The following is a 26,920-nucleotide window of genomic DNA, read 5'->3' as shown; positions in this document are numbered from 1 at the left end:
TCTGATTCTGCAGGTTAATCTGAAAAGCTCAGTGTATCCAAGAAATGGAGGGAAGCTTGTTCAGCTCTGGATTCACCATAATGTCTCAGCAGCACATTTAAATTATATGTTTAGGCCGACAGGCAAACGTATTTCAGGGCAGAATCCTTAGAAAGCAGGAGACGATTTCCTTCAGCTCCACGTCATCATTTGATGTAGACTGCCTATTCTCGAGGTATTATGAAAAACGGATTGGGAGATGTTTTCTTGACAGTGGGTAGACTAATGGAATCTGGTGACTATCTTGTAAATGTGCAGAGGTTTGTTATAACATGGTAATAGAAATATCAGTTGCACTGACAAGTTAAAAAAAAAAATCTGTCAATGAATGATAATGAAGTTATTTAAATGTCGACTCACTCGCAAACATTTTCCAAACCCTAAATTACTCTCACCGCTTTAACCTCATGCTTCCTGAGTTACGCGGGAGCGGAGTCTGGATGCAGCCTGTGCACCTTTGCCTTCGGAAGCTATTTTTATGCCTCCAAATGCACCAGGAACAATGGAGGTGGCTGCTCTGAATGATTTTAGGAAAGAAACAAAACACTGAAGCCGCAGCCGCTTGATTTAGACGTAAACACCGTTCTGCTTTCAGGACGTCTCATTTGAGCTGATTTCAGTGATGCCTGGATGAATGCCTCCTGTCCCCAGGCTTCCCTCTACAGCTTGAGTCTTGGTTTTGTGACCTTGGCAACATGGCACGGTGTGTGGGAGAGAGTATCTCCCCTCTCCGGGGCCTGGAGGTGGAGAAGGAGGGGGTCAGGTTATTTGGATACTTTCTAAAGCCTTTTTGAAGAAGTAGCCTGGCTCATCCTTGGTTCAGAGAGTGTGTCCATCAGGCTTCATGTATTCATTCAGCCTCGGTATGCAGGAGGCGCCTGTTATGTGCCAGCATCATCCTGGAGACTAGGGACTTGGGGGTGAGGAAAGATGTGCGCCGTCTTTATGGTACTTAAGAGTAGTCAGGAAATAGATGCCAGGCAGAGGTTTCTCCATTAAAAAGTAGAGGAGCATAGAACACGTTCACCACCCTAGTCCCGCTTCATCCTGCACAGCTGATTGTATCTGTGCACGGCAGGGACTGCAGTGGTTTTTGCCAGACTAAGTGAGCCTCTTAATTTTGCATTAGTAGAAATCCAGTGGGCCACACAAGAAGAGCAAACATCTGTGAAGTCAGCCACTCAGCCAAAAACAATTGGGTTTCACAAGTGTCTGGGGGACTCTTCTGAGAGCTAGGAAGACAGCTGTGCACAAAACAGACATCTTTCCTACTCTCATGGAGCTTACATTCTGGTGGAAGATGACAGACAACAACAAAAAAATAACTAAAAATCTATCAGGTGGGGGTAAATACTATGAAAATAAGAGGCTAAGGAGGTGCAGTGTGCTGGGAGAGTGAGAGGGGTCACTATTTCATACAGCACGAATGGTGTCCAGAAAGAAGTGAGGGGCCATCTGTCAGGGTATCTGGGGAAAGAGCTTTCTAGTTACAGAGAATAACAAGGCTGGAGTGGGCAGGGGTGGGCAGGAGAGGGGAAAAGGAGAGGGATTGAGGAATGCGCATCTCAGAATTATATTGCAAACCTATCAGATATAAAAGTAAATGTGACTTTTCTATAGCAAGTCTGGAGTTTGTTATGGAGACCAGTACACTGACTGGTTGGTTACTCAGATAGTGAGCTCCTGAGTCCAGTTCTGTTCGACTTCAAGTCATTGCTTGTGCTATTAGGCTGTGACGTCTTGGTAATCTTCATGAGCCATCCTCAAATCATTAACAGTTTGACCCACTCACTTTGTCCATATTTCTAGGCTTCCCAGGAGCCAAGGTGGACCAGATCAAAGGCATACTTTTTTTTCCTCGTACATCATTGTGAGAGTTTCTGGTTATGCTTTTCTTTTTTTTTTTTTAATTTATTTTATTTATTTTTGGCTGTGTTGGGTCTTCGTTGCTGCACGGGCTTTCTCTAGTTGTGGAGAGCAGGGGCTACTCTTTGTTGTGGTGCGCAGGCTTCTCATTGCTGTGGCTTCTCTTGCTGCGGAGCACTGGCCCTAGGCGCACGGGCTTCAGTAGTTGCAGCACGTGGGCTCAGTAGTTGTGGCTCACCGGCTCTAGAGCACAGGCTCGGTAGTTGTGGCGCACGGGCTTAGTTGCTCCGTGGCATGTGGGATCTTCCTGGACCAGGGCTTGAACCCTGGTCCCCTGCATTGACAGGCAGATTCTCAACCACTGCACCACTGGGGAAGCCCTGGTTATGCTTTTCTTAATATCGATTCTTCCTGGCCGGGCCTCTGTATTTTTACTAAGTATGAAGAGAAGCGAAGTTTTGGCCTATACCACAAGGAACTTCTAATGATTTCAGTTCACATTCCTTTTACTAAGAAATACAAAACTAGATTTTGTAAGTGTATTTCCTTTTCCTCTTGTAACTTTTGAGGGAGGCAGTGCAGCATGGGGTTAAGGATACAGCCCAGAATGAGGGCTGTACCTCCAAGTTCTGTGGCCTTAGTTAAGCAGGTTAGTTATGCATCTGAGCCTTCCGTATCTGTAGCATGTGACTATCAGTGTCCATCTCATGGGATTCTGTATGAGCTGAAGAGCTTAGATGACATTGTAAGCACCCAATAAATGTTCGTTTTTATTTTCTGTTAGGTGTCTTAAGCATAGCAGTCTATTCAGCAATGGAATCCTGGCACAATTACTATAGAAGCTGAGTGCAGAATCTTTAACTATCAAATTCCAGTTCTTACCCTTATCTTTCTGATCCAAGTACCACACAAAGGTACTAGCACATATCCTTTAAAATATGATAGGCTAAATGTGGTTACGTTTTAAAATGGTAATAGCTTGATGAAATAGTCTTATCTTCTAAGCAAACTAACTCTAACTCATCTTCAGTGATTCACATTTTCCTTGAGGGTTCATGTGATGGATTTTAGTTAAGTGTTGGGCAAAGAATATGAAAAATCAAGAAAAAAAGATGAGTGATAAAATGAACAACAAAAGCTATCATTTGTAGATTGTTTATTACATACCAGCTATTGCGCTTGGCACTTTTTATGGATTAATTTAGTTTACAAATGATTCTGTGCTTATTTATTATCTCATTTGATGTTATAACATTATAGTAGAGGAAATCCAATCACACATTTTATTTCTGCCACTCCTTGTGGAAACTAGCCATGCCCTGTATTCATCCTTCTTCAACTGGGGGACTTTGTCATTTCAAAGAGACCGTAAGTTCTTGGAAGGCAGGTGCCATGCCTTGAATGTGGTTTCTCTACCCCTTAGAGAAGCTCATCTTAGTTCTATGCATATAATAAATACTTAAATAAAGACATCTTTGAAATGTTCTAAAAGTCACTATTTAAGATATGTTCGTAGAAAGGGTAGAATAAGGATTAAGGATCAAAAGCAAGAACCTGCAATCCTTGATTTAATCATTTGCTATTTATCAAGGCTGCTTATATTGTGTCTTAAATATGTCTGTGTATGATACATATTTTTTAAGATTACTTCCCTTTATTGCCTTTACAACAGCAGTCACTATGGTTAGCATAACTGGCATTTCTCTTTGCAGATTTGATTTGTTTTAAATATTTTTATTGTTCTCCTTTTCTTATGAAACCAAGATCCATAATCTTTTTTGGCTTTTTTTTTTTTTTTTTTTTGTCCTTCCTATTGTTTCCCAAAGTATGTTGTTCAGAACACTAATCTCATTAGATATCTCTCAAGAATGGATCCTATAATCAAATATGCTTTGAAAATGCTTCATGAAATATGCATGTAAGAGGTTCACAGTGTATATTAGAATAATAAAATTTATGCATGTATATAAGAATAATAAAATTTCTAAGTTCTGAAGTGAAGAAACATTAAATTTTGCCTTATCAAGTGTTCCCTAACATTTTTTGATCTTAGGTCACACTCCTCTCCCCCATATCTAGAGATGATACTTAAAATATTTAACAGCTAGTGCACTGGCTCAACAGCCAGCCTGCCGCTCAACTGTCTGTCTTTCCCCTGCTCTTTCGGAGCCCACATACCTGGGAGACTGAATTTCCCGCATTTGACCATGCAGGCATAACCAGAAGCATCTGTTAGCTGTGAAGGAGAGTTTGCAGATGGGCACTAGGAATTGCCTTCCAGGGTGCAGTGCCTCCTCCAAGGTCACTGTCTCCTCCAATGGGGCTCAGGCTGACTGGAGTAGGCAGTGGCCATTCAGAACAGGTGCTGGAGCAAGTTTCTTGGGGACGTCTGCTGTGCCAGCCCTCAATCTTTCGGTTGCTGGGACTGTGAGGTGATCTGGGAGTTCTCCAAGGAGAGACCATGGTGGTGAAGCTGGCGGAAGTAGCTGTTCTGTGAACTTGGTGCAGTAACTGTTTGCCAACTGGTTTGCAAGTATTGAGTATTTTCACTCCGGTGTCATTGTACCAGTGTATTCCAGCTGTTTGTTAGTTTTACCCATGATACTTGTCAACACTCTAATTCTCGGTCTGTGGGACAGCCATGGAGAATTGCCAGTCTATGCCATTTAGGGTGTGTGGAAATACATCATTTTTTTTTCTTCTTTCTATCTATCAATTACTATAATACCATAATGTTTAAACATTTAGTTCTGCTGGAATTGAGAATTAACAAATTTCGATTCACTTTTTGAGCTTTGGAAAATCAAGGGGCAAAAAATGGCACAACGAGTAATGGAAGATACCTGAAGTATCTGGATTGGTGATGTTATAATAAGAGAAAAGTGCCCAATAACATATTGTAAGCTATCTGAAAAAGAAGTTGCTAATGTAAATCTGAAGTAGTCACTCCATTATCATCTTGTCACATTGGGATTTCAGTAAAATACACGCACACACAGAGTTTGCCCTTGTAGTATGTTTTTTGAATGTAAAAATATTCATTGAGTAGCTCAGAGATCAAGTTGATAGAAATTATAAGAAACTAATTATCATGCTTTTATAGACTGATCCCTACCTCTCTGGCCTCCTTTCCATTATCCCACTAGAAAAATTGAACCGTTCTCTCATCTCCAACATAGTCCTATTGATTTCCACCTATCACTAGGCAAAATTTATTAATGTAGAGGTATTTGTACATTTCATCTTCCTCTCATCACCGCCCCCCATAGATTTTGCATGTGGGTTTTTTGTCCTTGAACTTGTGAGTATTGTCCAGAATACTAAATAGAAAAAGTTTTCCAGTAAAAGGAGTTAGAGAAAGACTAGTGAAATTTTGGAGACAAGCAAGTCTTAGTAAGAAGAGAAAGTTGACCCAGTAAGGCCAGGGCAAGAGTGGGAAAAAATAGTCAAACACCAAGATCAGACTGAGTAAGGGAAGACGTCTCAGATATTTCTTAGAAAGTAGGAGGGATTTTCACATCAAGATGAGTTTGAGGAGAAAAAAGTAAATATGGAAGGAGAATTTAAAGAAGTTTGTTGTGGTTCATGGATAAGATCTTCTGTGAAGAGTTTGGGATTATTCTTCAAATATTCTTGGTTATCAAGCCAGTGTTTGTTCAGTTGGGCTAGAGCACAGACTGGTCCTGAGAAAATCCAGTTATATATTTGTATTACACAAGGTACTTCTAGTTTTTTTGTTTTTTTTTTTTTTAAATAATTATTTTATTTTTGGCTGTGTTGGGTCTTCGTTTCTGTGCGAGGGCTTTCTCTAGTTGTGGCGAGCGGGGGCCACTCTTCATCGCGGTGCGCGGACCTCTCACCATCGCGGCCTCTCTTGCTGCGGAGCACAGGCTCCAGACGCGCAGGCTCAGTAGTTGTGGCTCACGGGCCCAGTTGCTCCGCGGCATGTGGGATCCTCCCAGACCCGGGCTCGAACCCGTGTCCCCTGCACTGGCGGCGGACTCTCAACCACTGCGCCACCAGGGAAGCCCGGTACTTCTAGTTTTTGATGCTTTGACTACAGCTGACCCTTGAACAACACAGGTTTGAACTGTGTGCATCCACTAATACATGGATTTTTTTCAGTAGTAAATACTATAGTACTATACAACCTGTGGTTGTTTGAATCCTTGGATGCAGAACCACAGATGTGGAGAAACCACATATATATACAGGGCTGACTGTAAGTTATAGGCTGATTTTTGACTACAGGAAGAGTCAGTTGGTGCCCCTAACTCCCTTGTTGTTCAAGGGTCAACTCTACATCCCTTTTCTAAAGCCCTACCGATTTTCCATTTTCAAGGTCCATAGTCCTTCCAAGAAACTTTTCTTTTTTTTTTTTTTTTAATTAATTAATTTATTCATTTATTTTTGGCTGTGTTGGGTTTTCGTTTCTGTGCGAGGGCTTTCTCTAGTTGCAGCGAGCGGGGGCCACTCTTCATCGCAGTGCGCCGGCCTCTCACTGTCGCGGCCTCTCTTGTTGCGGAGCACAGGCTCCAGACGCGCAGGCTCAGTAGTCGTGGCTCACGGGGGCCTAGCTGCTCTGCGGCATGTGGGATCTTCCCAGACCTGGGCTCGAACCCGTGTCCCCTGCATTGGCAGGCGGATTCTCAAGCACTGCGCCACCAGGGAAGCCCCCAAGAAACTTTTCATACCACTCCAATCTTCAGTGATTTGGAGTATAATCTAAATTTTATAAAGTATTGACTATTTATATTTATTTACTTATAATTTATATATATAATATTATATATTATAATAATATGTCATTTATAATATTTATGTATTATATATATGTATATATAAATTTTTAGGGTAAAGAGATCCCTGGATCCCCAGCCACAATAATTCTTAATTTCTTAATTCCAGGAACTTATATTTTATAGCTTTCTGTCTCCAGTGCCTGGTCCAGAGTAGGCTCTTAATATATGGTGTTGAGTTTGTTAACAGAAAATTCTTCTATTTAGTCTTTATGGTCTATGGGAATATGTAACTTCTATCAATATCAGAAATAAATTAAAGTAATTACATTTTTGTGGTTTTCTAATTAAACCAACTTTATTTTCTGAGTCTTGTTAATTTTTATCTCTTTCATTACACATAACACATTGCAACTTTTTTCCTGCCTCTCAAAGCTGTTAGATTCTTGGGACCTCCCTGGTGGCACAATGGTTAAGAATCCGCTTGCCAATGCAAGGGACACGGGTTTGAGCCCTGGTCTGGGAAGATCCCACATGCCACAGAGCAGCTAAGCCCGTGCACCACAACTGCTGAGCCTGCGCTCTAGAGCCCGTTAGCCACAACTACTGAGCCCACGTGCCACAACTACTGAAGCCCGTACACCTAGAGCGCATGCTCTGCAACAGGAGAAGCCACCACAATGAGAAGCCCGTGCACCACAAGAAAGAGTAGCCCCCACTCGCTGCAACTAGAGAAAGCCCACGTGCAGCAACAAAGACCCAACGCAGCCAAAAATAAATAACTAAATAAAATAAAAAGCTGTTAGATTCTTGAGAGTAGGGGCTTGTGTTGTATCCTGCTACATAGCACAGGGCCTGGTCCATTTTAGAGGCTCTACAAATGTAAATGAATGAATGAATTTCATTTTCATTGGTAATCTCCTATATGTATAAAGAAGGCTGACAAGAGATTTTATATGTTTCCTTTAAATTAAAAAAAACCAACAAAAAACAAACAAAGCTATGGTATAATGTAAACAACACAGGGCTTAGGGCCAGGATACCTAGAGTCAAATTCTAACTGGCTTTGAATAGGTCACTTAAGTTCTCTGAACCACTTTCTTCAAATACAGATAATATTTCCTACTGTACATGGTTGCAATGATGATCTAATAAGATGTACAATTTTGAAATATGTAATAGACTTACATAGAAGAGGTGATTAAGGCCTATTTATTCAGTCTGAATTAATAAGTTACTGACCAGCATCAAGAAGAGATGAGAGAATCTCCAAAAAAGATAGAGTCAGTACCAAGAAGTAATATTCTCCCAACTCCAGGTGGCTTAACACTGGAAAAGGCCACCAAATAGAATTGTGAAATTTCACTTATTATCAAGACATTTTCTTATTCTTAAATAATAGCAAAAGACTGAATGACCTTTGGAGGCACTGACCCACCATATATTCTGTGACTAATGAGAGAAAACACAGCTTGTAGATAAATCAGGAGAACCTGCTTTTCCACTTGCCAAAGATAGAGCAGACGTTTGGAAATGTCAAATCTGAGTAGAAGGTCTTTATTTCTTTGGTTAATTCAAGGGACACCCTCATTCTCAATCTTTGAAAGTTAAACACATTCTTTATGCAATGCACGTACCTTAAGGAGCAGTGAGAGATGGAGTTTTAATTTTTACCAATTCAATTTAAATGCAAATGTTAACCACTCACATGATGCTACTGTGTACATAATTAAGCATCATTATGTACTACATGAATCATTTAGAAACCTCTGGAGAGCCATTCTACTATGTAAAACATGCATTATACTGACAAGCAGACAAATGACGTATATACTTCTGGACTCATTAATGCTCCTTTTGAATTATAGGTCAACCGATTATGGGACAACCTATGAGAAGCTGAATGATAAAGTTGGGTTGAAAACAATTTTAAGCTATCTCTACGTGTGTCCTACCAACAAGCGTAAGGTAAGAATTATATATTCAGAATGCTATTTATTCATGATATGACTTCTGTCTTGGCTGGCTCACCTCTGTAAACCACCTAAAAATCCAATACAGTTAAGCTTTAAGAGATATAAAGATGAGTTGATGGATGTTAAGGTGGTAGAATGTCTGACACATCATAATTTTCAGATCAGCAGCTGTGAATGTAGGAGGGAGATGGGGTAGGTATATCATTACCATTTCCAAAAGACAGCTACAGGGAATGTCTTGTTGAGTGGATGTTCAGACTCTTGTTAAGAGCTCTGACCAATCAGTGACAAGAATCAGAATGAGCCTTGACAAAACAGAAGAAAAGATGGGATTTTCATGTGATGTCGCCCTGTTTCCCTTGACATGGAATAAATAGATTGGCTAGAGTTGAAGTAAATGCATTGTCCTACAGCAGGTTGGAAGTTTCATTTCGAAAGTTTATTCAGCCTGCACACAAATGTCAGGATGGAGGCAGTGCTGGGAAGGAACCTTGGTGATCATCATAAACCACATGCTAATTTTACAGATGAGAAAACTAAGGTTCAAAGAAAGGAAATGACTTGCCCCCATCACAGAGTTATGGGCACAGTTGGGACAAGATTCAGGTTTCTTACTTGGCAGTCATACCATTTCCACTGTATTATACTACTCTTATGAAGAGGGTTTATTTACTCTTCAGAGAAAGATGTTATTTTCTTAGGAAGAAAATGTTTGCTTTTAAATGAGAAGGACCTATTTGTCTCAAGAGGAGAGTGGTGTTACATTCATTGTTTGGTTTTAAAAATTTTCACTCTCCAATTCTGAATTCTGACATGTAATTTCTAAGTATTATGTGAGTTATATGAATAGATATGAGTATCCATCAGGAAACAGAAGAAGGTTTTTCATTCATGTGTCCTAAGCCATATTCTGTTATGATGGCCACCCTGATACCTAGGTTCTCATTTCAGATCTGTCAGTGGGTTCTGTTAGTGACTTTGGGTAGGTAGGTGCTGCATTTTGTCATCTGGCCTGTGGAAGGTAGATTAGTACATCTCTAAACAGTCATCCTCAACTCTGGCTGTACATTCAGAGCATTAAGCGTCCCCAAATACGCAAGCCTCAGCCCCACTCCTGTTGCTCTGGGTTAGGCCTCAGGGAACTGTATCTCGCGCAAGCTCCCCAGGTGCTTCTGGTATGTATCTGGGATGAAGAACCACCTAGGTAGGGCGTAATGTTTCTTCTGGCTCTAAACATTTCAAGTTTTTATTTTGGAGCAGCATAATTTCCCATTGTGCATAGACTCTGGAGTCAGATGGCTTGAGTAAAAACCCAGCTAAGCCAATTAACAAGTATATAACTATGGTGATTTACTTAATCTCTCCAAGCACAATGTCATCAAATTGAAAATGGGGATAATTATAGTACCTACCTCATGGGGAAAGTTGTAAGAATTATATGAACTAAGGCATGTCAGGTGTTTAGCACAGAACAGTTAAGGCTTAATCATGTTTTCTCTTCACTTTATTCTCCTTTTCTCATCTTCCTTCTCCTCCTTCTTCATATAATTATTGGAAGTGATAGTAGTGATTATCCTCTATAAGTAGCTGTGTTCAGTAGAACTTTCTGCAGTGATAGAAATGTACCTCTAAGCTATCCAGTACTATAGACACTAACCACTTGGGACTATTATTTGAAGTATGGCTAGTGTGACTGAGGAACCAGATTTTACATTTCATTTCGTTTTAATTAATTTGAATGTAAATGGCCACATGTGGCTGATGGCCACAGTATTGGACAGCACAGTTCAATAATGTCAACCTCACAAATTTAGAGATTTACCTTGAACACCCCTATCTTCCCCTTCCTGGCCGATGACCGGTCCATCGTCAACAATTACATTTAAACAATTTTGATCTGCTGTATACAGTCCTAAATTGAGGAGCTGAACTTATATCCTTTATTTTTTATAATGAGATTTAGTTATGTTTGTTGGCTTTGAATCGATTCTTGTAATCCCTATTGATTTTTCCTCTAGTTCACATTTTTAGTAAATTTCATTTAGCAATCAACAATCTGTAGGCACTATAGGATACCAAAAGAAGTAAGCCAGCTTTCTACCCTCAAAGATCCTGTATTCTAATAGTAAATGCACTATGACTTTCTGTAGTTGAGAAGTCTCTGACTCTGCTTCCACCCAGCAGGTTACTTTGGGTGAGTCATTTACATTTTCCTGTTTGTAAAGTGATACAGGCAAAAACAAAGGAATTTACAGCTGGAAGAGACCTTAGAATTGTTCTCATCTAGTGACAGTCTCTGTTTTATTAATGCCATTAGAAAGGAATATGATTTTTAAAAATAGGATGTCAAATATTGAATGTAGGCATAGGCTTTTCTGTAGCAGCAGAGTATGTGGTAGTAACCTGAAGACTACAACATTGTTAGCAGGAGCAGGGCTTGAAGAGTGAGATCTCAAGTCCAGATGTAGCTCCTAAGACTAGAAGGAAAGCTTAGACATAATACAGAATGGAGGCCTGCCATTGAATCTATTCATGTCAATACATCAATATCAGTCAGGCTGCATACTTAATCTATAGTTACCTGCAGGGCTTTCAAAAAAAGACATTTGGCCATAGGCATTTAGCTAAAATTAAGACTTGGCTGATCCTTTTTCCAGAGAAGAAGTAGCCGTTGCCCGTGACTCTGAGAACAGCTTTCTCTCTGCAGGTTAACTTCCAGAAGCAGAGGCAGGCCTGAGCTGTTTAAATCACAATGTTTATGGGTGAACCTAGGAGAAGGGATCTTTTCCTCTACAGATAAATGAGGCCTTCAGGGTGACTTTCTGAGATACTGATAGATTTAAGAAATATTGGAGGACGATGAAGGTCTTTACAATGGTGCAAAAATCAATAAAGTTGACATAGTAGTATATTTGTGTTCAGTTTTTCTACTTATGAGGTGAATGTATCACCATGAAATATGGACTTTCCCCCGCAAAGGGACATACTTGAACCAAAGGGATAGTACCTGCCCAACATTTTAAAGCGTGAATATATTTCCCCCAATCAATGAGAGTTTATGTTATAAAAAAAAAAAAAGAAGAAGAAGAAGAAGAAGAAAAGAACTATCAGGCTGTATTAATTATGCAGGACAAAGGCATTCAGGTTTGCTCTAATTCTCCTAGGACTTCTGCGTCCTCCAGTGAAAAGGCAGGCTCCTTTAAAGGGGTGTATTAATTCTTTTAGGTCTCTGGGGTGCTGTCTAACAAGTTAACACCTTTTGTACCAGATACTTCTCTCTCCTCTTCGCATCAGTGAGAGCAACTGGAATAAAACTGACATCGGAGTAACCGTCTTACATTCCCAGAAAACTGTTTTGCCTTTGCATTCTTCTGGCTATTTTTAGCTGCTTATGAGGACAAGCACAGTTCTTCAATCAATATGTCTCCAACAGCAGGCATCAGGCCCTGGCTTTGCAGGCAGCTTGTTAGGGGCATTACTGGGATCAGCATCCAGAACGAAACAGGCCCTTATTTGCAGTTTAAATTGATGATCATTCATTGGCTATTTCTTTGCAAGCCTGCTGTAAATTACTGCAGCTTTCCCTGGATGTGTCTGTTACACTACAAACTGTAATCTCATCATAGGTCAGTCTAGGAAATCTTGACTAAGAGACATAGAAATCTGGCTCCCAGGTATTATCCTAGCTCAAGCATCCTCTCTTTCAGAGGAACTCAGCACCTGGCCTCTGATATATGAGGTAGGCTCAAAAAAAAGTACAAGGATGAGTGGGTCCTAGTGCCAGAGGAGAGGCAGTCTACCTATTCGTCACCATGCCTCCGAGGGAAAGTACTCCCCCAGTTCATGATAAATCCCGAAGCTTGCTGGCTTCAGCAGTAGTTTATTGGCTTCCTACATATAATATTCTATGAGAAAAGATGATTTAACCTGCAGCAGAAATGGACATCTGGGTCGTAGATGGTGATGGGGAGAGCTAATACAAATGTATCAAAGAAAAAAAAAATCAATGCTGAAATTTCAGTCTTACTCTTAAATTCTCACTGAGTTGACTTGTTTTCTGCCTAAAAAAGAAAACTTCTTTATACTCAATGTGCGTCTCTCTGCAGTACCTTTCCTATCACCCCCAACCAACCTTAGCTATGCTCCTTTCACGTGGTATTGTATAACATCTTTAAGGATTAAAGAATACAGAATCCTAAGTGGAATTCACTGGGGGAGAGAAGAAGAAAAAAAGTGTTTTGTTTTTTTAAACTCAGAACAGCCAATTCATTTAGCTGTTATATCCTTGTACTGTCTGTACAGTGTGTTCCCAGCAAAGAAAAAACCTAGAGACTATTTGTTCTTTATATTTCCTGTGCCCCCTGCATATCCAAGTTCCTTCTCCTTTCTGTGTTATCACCACTTAATTAATATCTTCCCTGCTGAGAGAGCCTTTCAAGACTTGTATCCTATAAATAGGACCCTGGTTCCTCAGAACACATTGACCATTCTTGCCGGTCTCTTGGTACATGCCAACATTAGACACTGTTTGCATTTTCTCCAGATGTTTAGGTTTTAATTACCGTACTGTATGCGGCACTTTCTAAATAAATGTGTGATTATTGACTTCTTGCCTCTTCTCTTTATATCCTGGGCATGCTTAATTCCTCTTGTCATTTGCTTGGGTGGTCTATATCATATACGTGACCTTTGGGGACAGGAAAGAGGTGTGGTTGATAGTGTCCTCCAGCTTCCCTTAGGAAAAATGTTGGAATCGTTGAATCAGAGCCTAAAAGATGTTGGAAGTTTTAAGATTCTGCTTTGCATTTAACAGATATGGAAACTGAGTCCCGAGAGTTTAGTGTCTTGCCTGAGGCTGCATGCAACTGGTGAATAAAAGAGCAAAGATCATTAGACCTTTAAAGCACTGGTCCCCAACCTTTTTGGTACCAGGGACCGGTTTCTTGGAAGACAATTTTTCCACGGCCCGGTGGGGGGTTGGGGGAGATGGTCCAGGCGGTAATGCGAGCGATGGGGAGCGGCAGATAAAGCTTCGCTTGCGCGACCGCCGCTCACCTCCTGCCGTGCGGCCTGGTTCCTAACAGGCCGCGGACCGGCACCGGTCCACCTATTCCATAAAATCGAATCAATTCCACTAATGAGATTTTCTCACTCCCCCTGACCTCCCAGGCATCTGCTTCTGTTTTCCTGCACTTCTCTCTTCTGATTATAGTTGTTTTTGACCCTGTATACTTGCCCCTTTAGAACGCAGGGTCCTGGATGGGATAAAGTGCCTTGATCCACTTTGTTGTCTCTAACATGCGGAGCACAGGGTCTTGGGGTTCAGTCCTGTCCAACACATGGCTGAGGATTTGAATTGAACTTAGGTTGGGTTTTGGACTCCTAGGCTGGAACTTGAAAAGAAAAATACAGTGTGAAACCAGCTGTGACTCATTTATTTTCTCTAATTATAAAATTAATTATTTCAAGTGACTAAACAAGGACAGTTAAAAAAGAAAAATATCCCTGTAGGTTTTAGTAATTTCTAAGCGATACTGTATAATTTTATCTTTTCTAGCCAAGAAGAGCATGATTAATATTTAAAATGCCAGGGTTCTGCCTAGCACTCACTCGACATTATCCGGCGAGGCCGAGGGGAACGAGTGTATTGTATAATACATCAAAGGGGGTGCATGACATTTCCCTTGGCGGACAGGCAACACTTGCTCATTCTACCCTAACTCTTTTATCTTTCCCTTTGTACACAAGATCATGCCTTTGCCTCTAATCTTTTAAAAAATAATGTATGTTTCATTCATAAAGAAGTGCAATGCATGAACTCAGGGACAGAGTGGAAGTGGCATTTTCCAAACTTCAGTAGAAGTGACTTTTTTTGGCAACAAATGCTTACTCGCCTGCACTTAACCTGGACAGCGGTGGCTAAAGGGAGAGATAATCTCCTTTGATCCTTCCTGGGTACAGCTGAGTGTTTATACTGTTTTAGTGCATCACGCATTGTTCCGTTCTTTTCTTGAGTGTTCAAAAATCAGATCAAATCCAAGAAAGCATGCCACATCTACATTTTTTTTTTTCCCCTCTGGATGATGCTCCAACAGACATCCAAGCCCCTGAGTTTCAAACAAGCTACAGAATAATAAGTGCAAAGTGCTCTGTTTGAAACAGGGGCAGAGTGCCAGGAGCAGTGCCCACTAACAAACTCCCTCATCACCCCAAGTTGGCCCCAGGGAGCCCTCTGGTACTCCTGGGCTCCACAGAACACAGTTGTAAAAAAACAAAACTGAAAACACTGATCTAAGCCGTTCTCCCTCTGTACCTGGAACTACACTTGAAACAGCCATATACTTTGTACTATTTTATATAAATCAAAGCACCTATGACAACATTCATAGATTAAAAAAGCTAATCAAACCACCGTCTTTTCAATTCTAGCACAGTATGTTACAGAGTAGGTACACAGTTGATTTTTATTGACTTTTATCTGTGCCTCTCTAACACTAATGTTAAAAAAAGAAAAAGGCAGGTTCAGAATGTGCCTGGTTTCTCAGAACTTATCAGGTTAACTAGTAATTCACTGTTGTATTTCATGCAGCTTTAAGTAGCACTAAGTATCATTTTATTGTTGTTAGAAAGAAGCTGCTTGCATAATTAACATCACATATTTGTTATTCCTCATTTTTAAGATGTATCTATCACATATAATAAGCAACTGATACATTAAATATTAATCATGAATTGCTGAACTAAAAAGAAACAACTAAGTTATATCTGTATAAGGATCAAGTTTATATGATGTTGATGTTATAATTCAGAGTTTTATTAGCCACATTTATGTTAAAAAAACATACAGGTAGCTAGCTAGATTTTAAATAGGTAGAATGGTGATATGATAAATATATCCACAGATCAACCTTTTCTAAGTTTAGATAATGCCTTCTAGTTGACTTCAGGTGGTATTTCTTTCCCAAAGGGGGAAAATAGAAATCTGTCTTTTGGTGTTACTCCTTTTTAACAAATGTAATTAATCAGGGTAGAGGTAGCCTGAATTAGTCTAGAAATATTATGAAGTAAGATTGATCTGGAAACTGCATGTTTCTTACACCACTGAGTGGGTCTCCGAAGGTAGGTTGCCTCTGTGGCCAGGTGGACAGAAGTTCTCAAAAATGAAAGGAAACCGGTATCAGAGGCTGATCATTCTTCAAATATGCCTAATAGACTATCTGCTTAACCTTCTTTGGGGAGATCTTTTATATTTAGTTATCTCCCTCCTTATTCATTTATTTTTGTCTCATCATCTGTCCTTATTAGAATTTGTTCTCTGAAGTCTGGCTGGCCTAATGTTAAATGCCCATCCATTACCCTTTTATGAAGGTCAGATGCATTATTTCAGGTTGGTTCCAAGTTATGCTCTGCTGTGGAAAGTGGTCAGAGGTCTTTTCAACATTCTGGTCTGTTTGCTTCCAGCACACTTCCTGTGGTTTCTCAGAGGTTTCCATCATTTGTTGTTTGACACACTGTATCTAGAACATTTGTTTCTAGTGAATAGCTGTGCCTCTCTCATGATGGATGGAGATGAATGCCCGCTGCTACAGGAAATGTGCCATATTTACTAGGGTGGGAACGTTTCACTCCAATATATCAGATCTGCCCCAAGCTTTCTCTTGGTGCTGTCAGGAAAAACAGAGTTGATGTCGATGAATCTTTAATAAAACCACTTTTTTCTTCCCTGGAGAAATTAAGAGAATACCTCAGGAGAATAGCTGAGGTATTCTGAATAGAAATTAAGAGAATAGCTCAGCCTCAGGTGCTACATTGTTTCCATTTAAACATTCCTTTTTCTGACCTGACCTTCCCCTTGACCAAATCTTTTGATGGTTTTTCCCTCTGTTCCTCTAGGCATCTGCCTCCCATTGTACTGGGTTCCCAACTGATAACATGTTTCTCATTCCATAACCCTCCAAGTCAACTGCTTAAAATAAATTTTGCAGGACAAAATACCATAGCTTGTAGGTACAAGATGGGCTAAGATCTTCATAGGTAAAAAGGCCTGTAGTATGGGATATACAATTTGATGCCTGGGACAGAGCAGTTTCTTCTTCTTTGCCTGCTTGGGGCGGTGTGTGCTTGTTTGGGGACTAGAATACAAGTATCTCCATGATTGACAGCATCTGCCAACCAGGAAATGAGCATACCTGTAGTGGAAAAAAGGACTGTGCGGATGAATCCAAAAAATACAGAATGGGGAAAAATAAAACAGCCTGAGTACACAGTCTCTCACAGATAAGAGAAGAAAAGGTATAGGAGGAAAGACACAGATGTTAAGCTAAGAGGGATGATGGCAGAGATTAGTACAAAGCATTTGAAGTAACAAAATGGTGATGAGAGAAAGCTAGTACAAAGCACAGTGAAGGCATAAAGTTGAAGGAAAAGAAACAATAAAATCATAAATATTTTCAGCGGTAGATTAAGGATCTCTTGAGATCTCTGAGAGAGAGGAGGGCTGGCTAACTCACTAGGAACTTATTAAGGCTTTCAGATGGAGTACAATTTACCTTTATCTCTCTGTTCTTCCTGAGTGCTTTCAAAGGGGGTAAACGATGTCGATGGCTGTGGCGGAAATTGGTTTTGCCAGGAAGGAAAACACAATTATGAGTCAAGTGTGGAGGAGTGGCAGGCCTAGATCCAGGCTCCCTGGTGGCAGGTTCAAATATCACTGCCGCTGCCTGTGCTTAATGAACTTTTGTCCTTTTAATGCTGTCTCCCTTGGCTGCTCCCCATCCCACTATGGAATGGCCTCTTCTGTTCACGTGGACGTCCGATAGTTTCTGCACTTGTCAAATGCACCAACTCAGCCTCTATTTGCAGTCATGGTGGAGCTACACTTTGTCATTTGAAGGTGGTCGTTGTGAATTTTTGCCTGGTGGGGTCATTAGTCGTGTAATGGTTAATCTGATGGACCCTGGAGCCAGTCTGCCTGGCTTTTTTTTTTTTTTCTAAAGACTTTTTTTTTTTTAAATTAATTAATTTATTTTTGGCTGTGTTGGGTCTTCGTTTCTGTGCAAGGGCTTTCTCTAGTTGCGGCGAGTGGGGGTCACTCTTCATCGCGGTGCGCGGGCCTCACTATCGCCGCCTCTCTTGTTGTGGAGCACAGGCTCCAGACGCGCAGGCTCAGTAGTTGTGGCTCACAGGCCCAGTTGCTCCGCGGCATGTGGGATCTTCCCTGACCAGGGCTCGAACCCGTGTCCCCTGCATTGGCAGGCAGATTCTCAACCACTGCGCCACCAGGGAAGCCCTGCCTGGCTTTAAATTCCAGCTAAGCCACATACTAGGTGTGTACGCTTAGACAAGGCTTTATTTGTTGGTTTGTTATTAACCTCTCTGCGATATAGTTTCCTCATCTCTAAAATAGAATATAACGATTGTGTCCATATCAAGAAGTTATGAAAAGAGTTACAACAAGCAAAGAGGAACAGTGCCTGACACACAGCAAGTATTCGATAAATGTTAGTCTCATCGTTATAATTTTTATCTGTTTCAAATTATACGGCCATGCCTTATGCTATCATTTGTCAACTCAACTGAAATTGTTAAATGCCTATGTTGTGCCAGATCTTTTTTAAGAACTAGGAAGCAGAATAGAAATAGAAGACACTGTCTTTGCTCTTAAGGATCATACAGTCTGGCAGAGGAGATGAACGTATAAACAGTCAACTACAGTATAGAAGTCATGTATCATAATAGCTATGTACATATAACTCTATTTTGGGGGACTCAAGGAAGGCTTCATGGAGAAGCAGATATTTGTCGAAGGAGAAGTGAAAAAGAAGATGAAAAGTGTCTTTCAGTGTATGTGTTGTGAGAAACCTGTGTTCACAGATCACAGTGCATACGCAGCATTGATTGATTTGCAAATATTAAATAAATAAGCCGTGCCTATTTTGACTATTTGTGGCTATGTTAACATGCTAATTTCCATTTATACCTGACTATACTGACTAATCAAACCAAAATAAAAGTCCCCGTGACCCAACTGAATTATAATTCTAACATAGTAACATAAATTTTTTCAATTATTATAAATTTTTCCTGTCTTTATAAAATGAATAAATAGGCAATGATGACATTATTAAAATTGAATTAATAAAACTAAATTTTACCTTATTATAAATCAGATATATTCAGCATTTATCTTAAGCAACTATTGGTCAGACAGAACTATTGATGAGATTTGGAGGTGCAATTTTAAGAAATCAATTGACACATATTTTATTGAACACCCTGGCTTGTACCCAGTTCTTTGCAAGCATATTGGTGAATATTAAAAAAAAAAAAAAAAAAGTGTGAACCTTGCATTGCCCTTATGGAGTTTACATCCCCTCTGTGAGGATGCAATTAAAGAATAGTGCAACACAGAAGATGATGGATTTCATGGGACAGATGACAAAGGCTCTAAGAGTTTGGAGAGGACTGTAGTCTGGGATAGTCAGGAAAACGGCATTAGAAGGCTTAGATTGATAAATGAAGCAGACCAGTACGACACAGGGTCATGACATTCACAAAAAATATATATATAATTTAGTTGAACCGACATTTATTGAGTGCTAGGCAGTAGAGATACAAACATTCATGTAACAGGGGGCCCTGTGTGCAAAGACAGGGAGATTGAAGGAGGAGGACACAAGTAGAGGTGAGCATGGGATTAACATTGGTACAGATACTGTACCTTTCATTTCCTGAAATCCCAATAATCTGATAATATATATTATTTGTCCTACTCCTTTGCATCTTAGAAGTGCTCTTTACAATGCTCCTTTGACACACTGTTTAACCTAATAGTTGAGTTAGAAAATATGGTCCCACTTATTGAACACTTAGGAGAGCACCCAGATCAGGGCAGTATTATTGAATATTGAGGATGATGGGGAAGTGAGAACAATGGAGTGAAACATGGCCATAAGAGAAGCAGTCCAAGCAGTCAAGGGGGCTCTGTCAGGTCCTCCTGATTTGGGGGATCCGTGGGCACTTCTGATGTTTCAATGACTAGTCGTTCATCTTTGCCCCACTATTTTTTAAAAGGGGCCCAAATTCTCTTGAAAGAACAGCTACGACTTAATAAACGCTGACACTTTCTCCTTCAGTAAAATTTCACTAGGATGACAGTAGCTTTAGGAGCCAAACCACGCATCCAGTTTGACTCCAATAATTATAGTGTTTGAATTCCAGAGGGATCCAGGAAAAGAGTGGAACTTCTGCTAGGAAAAAAGACGTTGGATCTCAGGAAGGCACTTGTCTGATATTGGAAGCAGTCCGATTCCTTTTGAATTTAAGTTATGTGGTATGTTTGTGTGTGCCCACCTCTTATGCTTTATGAATGTATTATTTAACCAACAGATTTACATATTTTCTCCACTGGCTAAAGCTGTTTTTGTTTTGTGGGCCCAAACCCTTTGTGCTTTTATTTGGAAGTGCATTACTGACATTTACAAACTCCCACAGAGGACTCAGTCAATTACCACCATAGATGCCCATTGTTCCAAGAGAACTGACCTTTACCCCTAGGCACCAATTAAAATCTATTGCTTCTTACCCCTGCCGTGCTTGCTGTAATTCTGGCTCAGTGCCTGGTATAATCGGCGGGATGCATTCTTCTCAGTCGGGGTATTATTTTTCTTCCATAAGAGAGTGACCTGCGAATGGAAACGCATGTTTTCTCTGGAAGAAAAAGAGGCAGACCACAAGAGTTAACAAGTTTTCGATTCAATCACCTTTTGTGTCAACACAAATGAAGACCCTAAATAAATAAATAATTAGGCAAAAATTGGGGCATTGCCTGTAGGTTTATCCCAGATTCACATATCAGCAGAGCTGCCAGTTACTTCAGGACGGTGATTTGTCGCTAACTGCGGGGCCGTTCTGCCCTAGGTATAGCTGGCCTGCTCCATGGCAGGCTGACAGAGAGACTGAAGCCCCAGAGCGCAGAAGTCAGGCACGGAGGCCTCTGCATGTCAGATTCAGTGTTACTAGCACACTGCTGGGATGGTAGCATTTTAGGTAATATTAAATTCCTTTCTTTAATGGAGTGTGAGATCAGGGCATTCAGGGCCAGTAGCAGTTTGTCTGAGATCACAGATGTTCCTCATAAGAAGACTGGCAACTCTGGCAGACCAGTAGCCTTAAAACGTTCTTATTTGGGGAAATAAACTGATGATGTATTCAGAGGTGTAACATCTCCTTTGTAATTCTTTCCACTCTTTTTTTTTTTTATCTTTGTATCTAACGTGACGTTTTTAAAATAAATTTTATTGAAGTACAGTTGATTTACAATGTTGTGTTAGTTTCAGGTGTACAGCAAAGTGAATCAGTTATACATATACATATATCCACTCTTTTTTAGATTCTTTTCACTCTTGACTTCTATTTCCCCCATTGTCTATTGTGACAGAGGTACGATGCTGCTGACATTTTAATGAGGTTTGAAGCCAAATTCTACCAACCCAGTTATTTTGGTAGAAATGGCCGCCCGTAAACACAGTGGCCCAGGAACAAGTCTCTCTATACTCATATTGAGACAAGAAGTCCCCATTTGCTAAAAGTGAATGGAGCTTGAAATTTGCCTTTCCCTGCTTAGTTTAAAATTCCAGATCTAAGCAGGTTGAAGTTGGACAGAAAGCACCATCCTCTTCTTGTAGAAATAGCCTCTTCCTCCCACCTTCTCCCTGCACCATTAGTGAGAACAACCAGACTGAGATAATGCAATTAATTCTTTGATCTGCAGAGAAAACGGTTCCTGCAGTTTTATTAGCCTCCCCCATTTTCCCATCTTTACAGTAGTTGAAATTTTATAGACTCATGAAGATTATACTTGTATGAAGGCTTAAAATTTCCCAGGAGCCACAACACTTTGTTCTTCCCACCCCACAGGTCTTGGTAGAGCCTGAGAGTGTAGCGCGGTGAGTGGGAGTCATCCGGCTACCTGGAGGTCCATGTCAGCGTCCCATTTCCCAGCAACCAATGGGAGCTGGTTAAGCTTATATGATAAAGCCCAGAAGATTATCCAACCCAAACCATTTGGCTCCATTGATTACAAATACAAAGATTCGCCCATGGTTCATTATGTTCCTCCCACACAAACCCAACTCAGGGGAATTACAAAGAACTCTGAAATAAATAAGTGGGAGAGAGCAGTGTTGAAACTGGATATTACCTGGCCACAACTGCTTAGTTTGTTTCTTCTTCTTCCCACCCCTTCTCTCCCTCCTTCCTTTCTTCCCTTCTTTCCTTCCATCTTTCTTTCCTTCCTTCCCTCCCAAAGCTCATTTATATGAAAGAGGGAGTAACGAGACCACCTTATATATTTAAAACAGAATATATTTTCAAAATGTTTACATAAATGTGTATGTGTGTGTGTATGTGTGTAATCATCTCATCCTTACAAAAACTCTGTAAGGTGGGTAGGAGAGTTTGTGGTATTTCATACCTGAGACCTAGTTAGTGGCTAGTGGTCTTTAACTAGAAGCCAGTCTTTGCATTTCGGGTCTATGTTTCTTCTCTCTTAGTTTACCGTTTTTCAAACATTGCTCCAGTTTTCTTGTCTGGGAGGGTTACTTTTTGCTAGTGTTCTTGAGGCTAAGTGCTGATTCCTCTATAGACCTTTAATAAATTTCATGTTTTAAATATGAATTATATAATCTCAGATAAAAAGTAAAGCACAGAGGAAATGTAAAGGCAAACCACGTGTCACATTTTAAGTCAGCTTGTATAAAATCATCCAGCCTCCCGCTTATCGTTTCTTGATAACAGCCTTGACAGCTTTACAGGATAAGCCTGGTGTCTTTAAAAATCTGAAAAAGATTCCATATAGAGAGTCCCAAGGAAACCTCATTTTAACCCCAGGTTCCAGTACTGGATCCCAGGAAGAACTCAGTCAATACTTGCTAAAAAAAAAAAAAAGAATAAATTAATGAATGGGTAAATAAATAAGTAAAAGGAAGTTCAGGAATATTTTTATTCCTTAATATTTCTAAGATTAGAGCTGCCAACAATAATTAGGATAGATTTGCTGTGGCAGGAGGATGGGCAGTGACCCTCATAGTACTTTCCACCTTTGTCATGACATTCCTGTAACGGACACTATCCCTCACCCGGGCTCTGAGCTTCCCTGGGGACCCAGTAGGCCATCTGTATTTACTCACAGTATGTATGTGAATACTCTGAGTTGTTATTTTCCACTAAAGGGAATGCAGATCAGAAATACACCTATCCCTGGGGCTTCCCTGATGGCACAGTGGTTAAGAATCCGCCTGCCAATGCAGGGGACGCGGGTTCAAGCCCTGGTCCGGGAAGATCCCACATGCCGCGGAGCAACTACGCCCGTGTGCCACAACTACTGAGCCTGAGCACCACAAGGAAGAGTAGCCCGCACTCGCTGCAACTAGAGAGAGCTCACACGCAGCAGCGAAGACCCAATGCAGCTAAAAATAAATAAATAAATGTATAAAAAAAAAAGAAAAAAAGAACTACACCTAGCCCACCATCACACCTGTGACTAGTGACAGGAAGAACAAGATAATCGTCCAATGTTTCGTACAGGACCTGCTTAGATGTAGATTGTCCTGAGCAATGCTCCTTGGAGAAATCACCACTGAGAAATCGTCCTCCTGTCACTGCACGCACACGCTGTCATGGGTGTGTTCTTCCCCTTGCACAGCTTTATTCATGAGCTCTTATTAGACCTTGTGACTCCATCATTGCCTTTAATCTTTGAGATACTGTACCATCACTGAATCTCTAGGCACCCACTTTTTCCGCATGAGCCACTGCTTCCTCTCAATTTCTTAGAAAAGAGATCCTTTTCTTCCAAGCAATTTCCTCTGTAGCATCAGTGGAAAAATATTATTTACAGTTCTAAGACTGGACACATGGGCCCTCATGAATAAACTTCTTGCACCCCTCCCCAATTTTTTCTTTCTTTTTTTTTTCTACATCAAATGTATAAAGGAAATAATTAAAACTATGAGAGAGATATAAAAGGAAGTATTAGAAAGGACATTGTTTAAATTAGACCTAAATTAGAATGAGAAACCTCCCTTAAGCCTCTTAAGTGGTGTCTGAAGTAACCCAGACTCACACTTTTCAAAGAAGTAGTAGAACAACAATGGTTCATGCTTCTCAAGTCAGTGATTGTAATAAACTGTAAGCTGTAAGATATACATATGTGAAATGTACTAAGGACATTCCCATGCATAATGATAGTTGATGCAGAAAGGAAACAAAACAAAACTCTGAAATCAGGGTAAGTACCATAAATGACATTTTAATGTTGAGAAAACTAAGGCTCAGAGAGTGGGTTGTCCCGATAGTGTAGCTGGTACATGCACGAGGACTCGGCAACATGGAAATTTTCCTAAGCTTCTTGGTTAACATTCACCTTCCCTACATATTAACTAAAGAGTATAATCTCCCTACGGCCACAGTTATTTCTTCTAATGGTGCACGTGAGATACTCACTTCTGCTCAATGAAGCAAGCAGTAAGAGTGACTCTGTTTTTTTAGCCATTTATAGAAGAGTGCTGTACCTTGAATGTTCTGATATCTTTGGATTTCTCACTATATATGAAAATACTTAAGGATATGTCTACCTGCCTTTCAGAGATTCGTGGAATGAAGTGACCAAATTAGTACTGAAGCTCCTAAACCTTGGCATATGTAAGAATCATCTAGAGAGTCTGTAAAAATGTAGATTCTGAGGGCCTGTTTCTCAGAAAATCTGGGTCAGAAGCTCTGAGAATCTGCATTTTAACAAGCTGGTACCACCTCCCCATCCCCCGATAACTCTGTTGCATATGGACCTAGGGCCGCACTTTACTGAACAGAGATGAACTGTCCTAATAGTAAGGTATCATTTTTCCAGGAATCTCTTGGTTTCATTTTTCTTTATAAAAATAAGTAGGTGAAACTCTTGGTGTTGGTGACACGAGTATAAAATATGTTATGTGTTTGGAGCCAGCTGCCCTCTACTGGACAGTGGAAAATTTGATGTGAAATTAGACTGCTTCTCTCCGTTTGTACCTTTGACATTAAAACTGTGTTCATTATTCCCCTCGCAGAAAGACAGCTGTGTTATGCATTTGACCACTGGATGGGATAAAGGTCCAGAACACGCAGGCACATTCAGGGCATCTTTGAGATTTAAGGAAGTGGTGAAGCCCAGTCTTTAAGGAGTGGATTAGGAAAGCATGAGGTTCAGGCTGCAGGGTGCCCTCTACTCTTCCACCTGGGAATGAAGGAGGGGCTAGAACAAATAATTCCGAGAGCTGCTTCCTAGCCACGTAACTTTGCAGAGGTGTGGGAGGCTGCTTTCACAGTGTTTTCAAAGATATTTGATAAACTCAGGGAGGGGGCTTCTTGAAATATTATTTTTTGAGAGTTCTACTCTGTTATTCCAGGGTTCTAGTTTCATTCCTTTGCACAGCAAGTAGCTCTGTCTTGGCATGAAACGCAGGCAGCCCACACAGGCTTATTAGATACAAATTGCTATTCAAAGATCCCATGAGAGAGGAGCATGAAACAAAATGCAGGTGTTTTTTGAAAAACAGATTTGGAAATAAATTCTAACGTGTCAGGGTCTGCAAGATGACCGAAGAGAGGAGTTCTCATTGCTTTGAGGTTGGACCCAGGAAAGGGTAATTTTAAGGAAGCATGTATGTGTGAGCTTTCGTCTATCACTGAACTTGAACCTTCGCCACCTTTCAAAAGAAAGAAGGATGGTAGTGGACATTGGTACTTTTTATTTCATGTCTATGAGACCTCCCCTTCCCCACCCACAAACTCTAGATAAGTGAAATTTAAAAAAAAAAACAAGAGGAGAAAATGACTCCTGTTTGGAAAGAGACAGACATGAATGCACAGAGACGGTTCTTTCACTTTCATCCAGGGCCAGGTACTCAGATCTACCGATCAGATTCTGGAGATTTTGTTCACAGTGAAGGAGAGTTTATGAACGCTATAAAGTGAGTGGAAGAATAAATGGGTCGGATACCACCAGCTGCTCCTTTTCTAGCCCCTTCCTTTGTACTCAATAGCTCTCAGCCTTCTTCTGTCCCAGCATCGCCAAAGCATGGCTGTCACTCATCTCCATTCTGTGGTTTGGCTGTCATGTCTTTCAAATTCCTGCAGTGACAAGTGGAACTGAATAGGGTTGGCCGGGGGATCCTGGCAAGAGGAGAGAGCCTTCCTGGGAGACCAGTGCAGATCCGATCCCGCTGTATTCTCAAAAGGGCACCCTGGCTGCAGAGCCTGTCAGCCAAGAGAAGAGTGAGTTCTTCCATCCCTGGCACCTTCTGTCCCTGTGCCAAGGCCAAAGTCAGGCTTCATTTCTGATGTCCAGGAACTTGCCTTTTTAGTCTGGGACGTTTTTTCTTTTGTTTTTATGGGGTTTTTTTGTTTGTTTAGTTTTGACTGTATAGCCCCTCCCTCCAAAAAAAAAAAAGAAAGAAAGGGAGAAAGTGTGCCTCGGCTAGAAGAAAAACATGTAAAGAAGGAATCTGAGTCTGATGATTTGGCTCGAGTCCCACATCTTGTTTTTGTTACAACTGGCAGTAAAACGGACAACTGCTTCAAAACCTCTCAGCTTTTCTCTGGACAAGTTCAATATCCTTTTTATTTCCTTTTGCTCTTGTGGTTTAGCTCTAAAGTTTTGTAGGGAAACAAGAAGAAGCAGTGTGACTACTGTATGTGGCAGCAGGAAAGGGGCTGAAAGCATCAGGGAATGTTGTAGGTTTGTCCTCCCTGCATTTAGGTGAATGCTGAAGAGTGGTTGGTTAAGAGCGTGGCTCCAGAAGCAGCCAGACTTCACCCAAATCCCAGCCTCAGTGGCACTGCTGTGTGTGCTTGAGGATGTATTCCTCTATGTAGTGGGGAAGATAACATAGGTGGGGGGTGTGGTGAACACGAAATGAACACTGTGCACCTGAAACTAATATAATATTATAAATCAACTATACTTCAATAAAAAGAAAAAAGGAAACAACACACACAAAGCACATGGTGAATAGCCTTGAGTACTATGTGCTAGACACAAATTTTCTTTCAAGGTACCAGGTTTTTGCCTTTTGTGAACTCAAAATCCATTGGACATTTCGACTCTGATGTGCCCTTTGTGGGCAAACTCAAAGAACAATTGCAAAGTAGGAGATTTTTTTTTCCCCCCTATGGGAGATCATCTATACCTGCTGTTTCAGGGCAGGGAGCTTTTGCTACAAGGGGCAGATGGTCCTATTTTAGGCAAGTATGAGTAGCTGGACC

The 26,920-nt window shown here is 40.7% G+C and overlaps 1 protein-coding gene across 7 annotated transcripts in view; it reads left to right on the top strand.

Annotated features, from left to right (window-relative positions):
- SORCS1 (sortilin related VPS10 domain containing receptor 1) overlaps positions 1-26,920 on the top strand; it is a 584,051-nt gene that overhangs the window by 292,520 nt on the left and 264,611 nt on the right. For all 7 annotated transcript variants that reach the window (XM_082408268.1, XM_082408264.1, XM_082408269.1 and 4 more), the window contains exon 3: positions 8,513-8,612. In XM_082408268.1, the coding sequence (XP_082264394.1) occupies positions 8,513-8,612 (100 nt within the window). The remainder of the gene's footprint in view (positions 1-8,512; positions 8,613-26,920) is intronic.

This window comes from Balaenoptera borealis (genome assembly GCF_965194805.1).
Source record: "Balaenoptera borealis genome assembly, chromosome: 10".
NCBI lineage: Eukaryota > Metazoa > Chordata > Mammalia > Artiodactyla > Balaenopteridae > Balaenoptera > Balaenoptera borealis.
Note: the sequence above shows the minus strand (reverse complement) of the source record. Positions and strands in the feature narration are given on the sequence as shown.